The sequence below is a fragment of the Corvus brachyrhynchos genome, unplaced genomic scaffold (assembly GCF_000691975.1).
Source record: "Corvus brachyrhynchos isolate BGI_N302 unplaced genomic scaffold, ASM69197v1 scaffold395, whole genome shotgun sequence".
NCBI lineage: Eukaryota > Metazoa > Chordata > Aves > Passeriformes > Corvidae > Corvus > Corvus brachyrhynchos.
Window position 1 is genome coordinate 1,128,269 of NW_008238340.1, and position 4,274 is coordinate 1,132,542.

General features: G+C 53.5%; 1 protein-coding gene across 1 annotated transcript in view; it reads left to right on the forward strand.

The window, feature by feature from the left end:
* Nucleotides 1-2,102: 2,102 nt before the first annotated feature.
* Nucleotides 2,103-4,274, forward strand: part of LOC108446896 — a 5,679-nt gene continuing 3,507 nt past the window's right edge. Inside the window, exons 1-2 of the mRNA XM_017735002.1 lie at nt 2,103-2,139; nt 3,153-3,668. Of these exons, the coding sequence (XP_017590491.1) occupies nt 2,103-2,139; nt 3,153-3,668 (553 nt within the window). The remainder of the gene's footprint in view (nt 2,140-3,152; nt 3,669-4,274) is intronic.

Below are 4,274 nucleotides of genomic sequence, written 5' to 3' on the forward strand. Positions count from 1 at the left end.
CACAGAGCCCAGCCCGGAGAGGCAGCCCAGCCGGCACAGCTCCCGCCTCAGCAAGCGCCTGAAGCCCCTCAAGGTCCGCAGGATCAAATCAGAGAAGCTGCACCTGAAGGACATCAGGCTAAATCTGGCACAGGGCAACAGCAGTGTCCCTATCACAATAGAGCCCCTCACCCCTCCGCCCAAGTACGAGGAGATCCAGGAGAAAATGCCAGCGAGCCAGCAAATGCCTTAAAAAAAAAAAAGAGGAATCTGTGATGCTGCTTGGTTGAGGGTTTTTTAAAACCCACCATGCCAAGAGGGGCTTGGTGTGTGGGTGCAGAAGCAGCCAGGGCTCCGTGGAAGCTGCCACGTGGAGGACGTGCTGTGGCACAAGGATGGGACATGTTTTCCCTGGGACTGGGTTTTACAAAAGGCTGTGGGGAAAGAAACCTGATCACCACAAGTTCTGCTGCTGTGAAGTAAATGAAGGCTGGATGTGCCAAAGGTGTCACTTGTGGTGTTTGATATGAGACCACCCAGTGCATCTTCTCACCTCCTCTCCCCCTCACTTCCAGAAAGACTTTTCCAAGCCATCAGACTGATATTGCAGAAGGATTTTCCAAGTGGAAAAGTGAAATGTTTCTTTTTTTGGGTGTCTTTTCTTTCTGAGGAAGGGGAAGCGTGTTGCCAGAGCAGCACCACGGCTTTCCCTGGCTCCCAACTGGGCTGGGCTGGTGGCCCAGAGCCAGCCCCGACTCCTGCCAAGGTCTGGTGGGAAGCAGCTGAAAGGGGCCTCCTGCTCCTCAGGGAGAGGATGGATTTCTTGCTTTGGTTGCTTTCCCTGTTGTGTCTTGTGCTCCATTCGAGGCAAGTGGGTGGCTCCAGGGGGTTGGGAGCTGCGTGCGCCGGTGCCGGGGGTGAAGGCACTGCTGAGCGTCCTGTGCAGGCAGACTGGTCTGAATAAATGTTTTGTACGCTGTGTGTGTGCGTTGTGTGTGCGTTGTGCACTTGGGCCCTTCCCCAGGTTTGTGATGCCTCAGCTGCTGTAAGGCTGCTCCCTGGGCACCCCAGCCCTGTGCTGCCTCCCGGGCTTCCAGCAAAGCCATCGGCTACAAAGCAATCAGCACATCCAGCCACGGGCTCCCTTGGGCAGACTGAGATGGGATGTGGAGGTGGCTTTGCTGGTGTGAGGCTGATGTCCATGTGATCCTGGAATCCTGTAGGTTGGAACAGATTTCCAAGATCATCGAGTCCAACACCTGGCACTGCCAGGTCCACCGCTGAGCCATGTCCGTGTTAGGGACCATTCAGCAGAGGCTGGATTGGTGCTGTAGTTGATGTAAGGTATGAGGAGAGTCCAAGTGACCAAAACAAAGAAGAGATGCTGGCCCAAAACCACACAACAGTCTCTCTTGTTAATTATTATTTCCTATTACATCTCCTAATTTCTCTTGTTATGTCACAGGAGTTTTACTTTGCTGTGCCCCAAGGCATCATCTCAGATGGGCAAAATAACCTCATTAACTAAAGGACTCGCCTACTGAAGAGAAGGAATCAAAGAGTATAAGAATATACCCCAGACTGAGAGACTTGGGGTGGGGAGTCCTTTTGTGGGTCTTGTTGAGGGGTTGGAAAGGTGGTGCAGCTCCTTGGAGGTTGTGTCCCAGGGACAGGTGCCCCTAAGAGCCCACTGGGCATCAAGTCCTCTCTCCTTGGTGAAGAAATGCAGCTGTAGCAGTGGTCCTAGAAAATCTGGATGACTAAAGTGAAGTTTCTTGTCTGAGCAGTTCTAAGGTAAAGTTTTATTGAGCTTTGTCAAAAAACAAATGAAATAGACTGGCAAAAGCAGCATCTTCTCCTACATCTCCTCCTGTCTCATGAAGGAAAAGAGCTGAAAAGCTGTGGTGAAGTGCAGTGACCTCAGTGACACAAGCTATGAGTAATGCAGGAATCATGCCAAAAATGTCCAAATGGCTAATGAGCATCTCTGGCTACTTGCATGCTTTTCCTTTGGTGGTATTTGGGAGGCAGAGGGAGATGTGGGGTGCTGAGAAGTGTGGGTGCTCCCAGAGCCATGACCATCATTGTCCTAGGATGGCTTTTCCCTGTGGCACTGTGAGGGGATGGGTATTCCTGAAGGCAAGGGCAATGGAGAAGAAAGTGGGGAGAGCACAGCTGTCTCTTCCATGCATGTCCTGTAGCAGGTTCATCTCACCCCAACCTCAGGCTGCTTGTTCAAGGGGAAAACATTGGCAGGTGAGAGATCAGGATGTGTTCAAGGTTTGCATGTGTTTCAGCATCTGCAGAAGGTAACTCTCATTCCAGCACAACCCATGAGTTCAGCCTGGAGAAGAGAAGGCTCTGGGGAGACCTTAGAGCACCTTCCAGTACCTAAAGGGGCTCCAAGAGAGCTGGAGAGGGATTTTGCACAAGGGCAGGGAGCGACAGGTCTAAAGTGAATGGCTTCAAATTGGCAGAGATTTGCACAGAAGCTCTACTTTACCAAATCTGCTGCTCGTGCCTCAAAATGAAGCATGATGAAATCTTGCAGGACTTGTGAGGCCCAGCTGGGGTTTGGTGGTGGCAAGTGTGGCTTCTTCCCTTTTTTTCTGCTGTAAAAGGATATGTGGCAGCCTAGGACCAAGGGATATTGATGGAGAAGCACCAGTGGCTGACAGCATCCACCTGACAGCGATGCTTATCCCCTTGCCTGAGGTTGCCATACCCATTTGTGTGTGTGTGAGATATTAAATAAAAAATAAGCAAAATGAGGGCTAAAGGTTCTTTGGCAGCCCTGGCAGGTGGCAGGGCCCCTGTGAGGTTTGTGATACGCATTCCCACGTGTGTCCCCAGCTGGCACAGGATCGCTGCGGCCACGCCGGCGCAGAGCTGTGTTTTGCTGCCAGGCCAGTTGCTTGGGAAAAGGGGAAGGAAAAAAAACCTAAACAAATCAAAGAGGAAAAACTCACCCAGGCAGGCAGCAGCAGGCTCCAGCATGGCCAAGGTTTCCAAGGCTACTGCAGCCACACTGCCAGCTGGGACAGAGCCGCTTTTGGGGTCATCTTGTACAATTCTAGTGTGTGAGTTGGTTGAGCCGCTCGTGGCTCAGGTTGTGTTGGGTGGGAGGTTGCTGAATGAGAAGTTGGGTTTTTGGTGCAAGCCTTGCAGGTGAGGGGGCTGGGCAAGGCGAGCCTTTCCAAAGAGTTCGGGGTGTTTCCAGCTGAAATCCTACACCGCGACCATCGGGAGCCACAGAGGGGCCGACATCGTCCTGCAGGTAGGGCCGAGGCAGCTGAGCATCCTGAAACGAGCCGTGGTTTGGACGGAGGGGAGGGAGGAGGATGTGCTGGAGTCCTCCGCGCTAAGTGCAGAGGTACCAGTTTATGCTGGGATTGACGACCAGAAAAGGGGCTTGGCAAAGCAGGGACAGACCTGGAGCCACCTCCAGCAGCGTTCCCTGCCTGTCCCTTGCCTGCTCCCAGTCCGCAGGTGTGGCAGATCGTCATGCAGCCCTGGAATTCTCCGCCTCAGACAACAGCTTCGTCCTTCAGGACTTCAACTCCCCCCACGGCACCTTTGTCAACAGCTGCCAGGTCCAAAACGCGGCCGTCAGGGTGAGGCCGGGGGACATCCTGAGCTTCGGCACCGCGGGAGCATCCTTCGAGCTGGTGCTGGACGGGGCTGCCCAGGTAGGGTGGGGCTGCCCGGGCAAGGGTGGGTGGGGATGTCCAGGGAAGGTGCCCGGGCAAGGGTGGGTGCGTTCTGCTGCCCAGGGAAAGGTGCCCAGGGAAGGTGGGTAGGTGGATGCTGCTGCCCGGGGAAGTCTCCAGAAGCAGGAACTCCCTCCCAGCTCCTCCGGGCAATCCTCGGGAAAGGCGAGGGGGTCAAACGAAAACCTGGAGCTCCCTCTGCTGAAGAAACTCGGGCAGTTCGGTAAGAAGGAAGAGCACAGGACAGGGTTGCATTAGCAAAGGTAGATCTGGAAAATGTCCTTTTCCTCTATTCGCATTTTATGTTTCTTCCCAAGCCACTTACTAAGAGGGAAGTTGGAGTTTAGATCAAACCTAGAGCAACTGAAAAGTTCCAATATTATTTTTATTATTTTGGCTCTTGAAGAATCCAAGGTGCTGCCTAGATAAAGCTAGATCCTGCTGGAGCGGTGAGCAGCTGAATTCCCAAAGGCAGGATGCACACAGAATCGGCTCTGCACAGCGATGCAGAGCCGGTCCACGCGGTGCCTTTTCCTCGCTCTGTGATCCTCCTTTGGAGGAGCAGCTTTGAAGCCTCACCCTGCT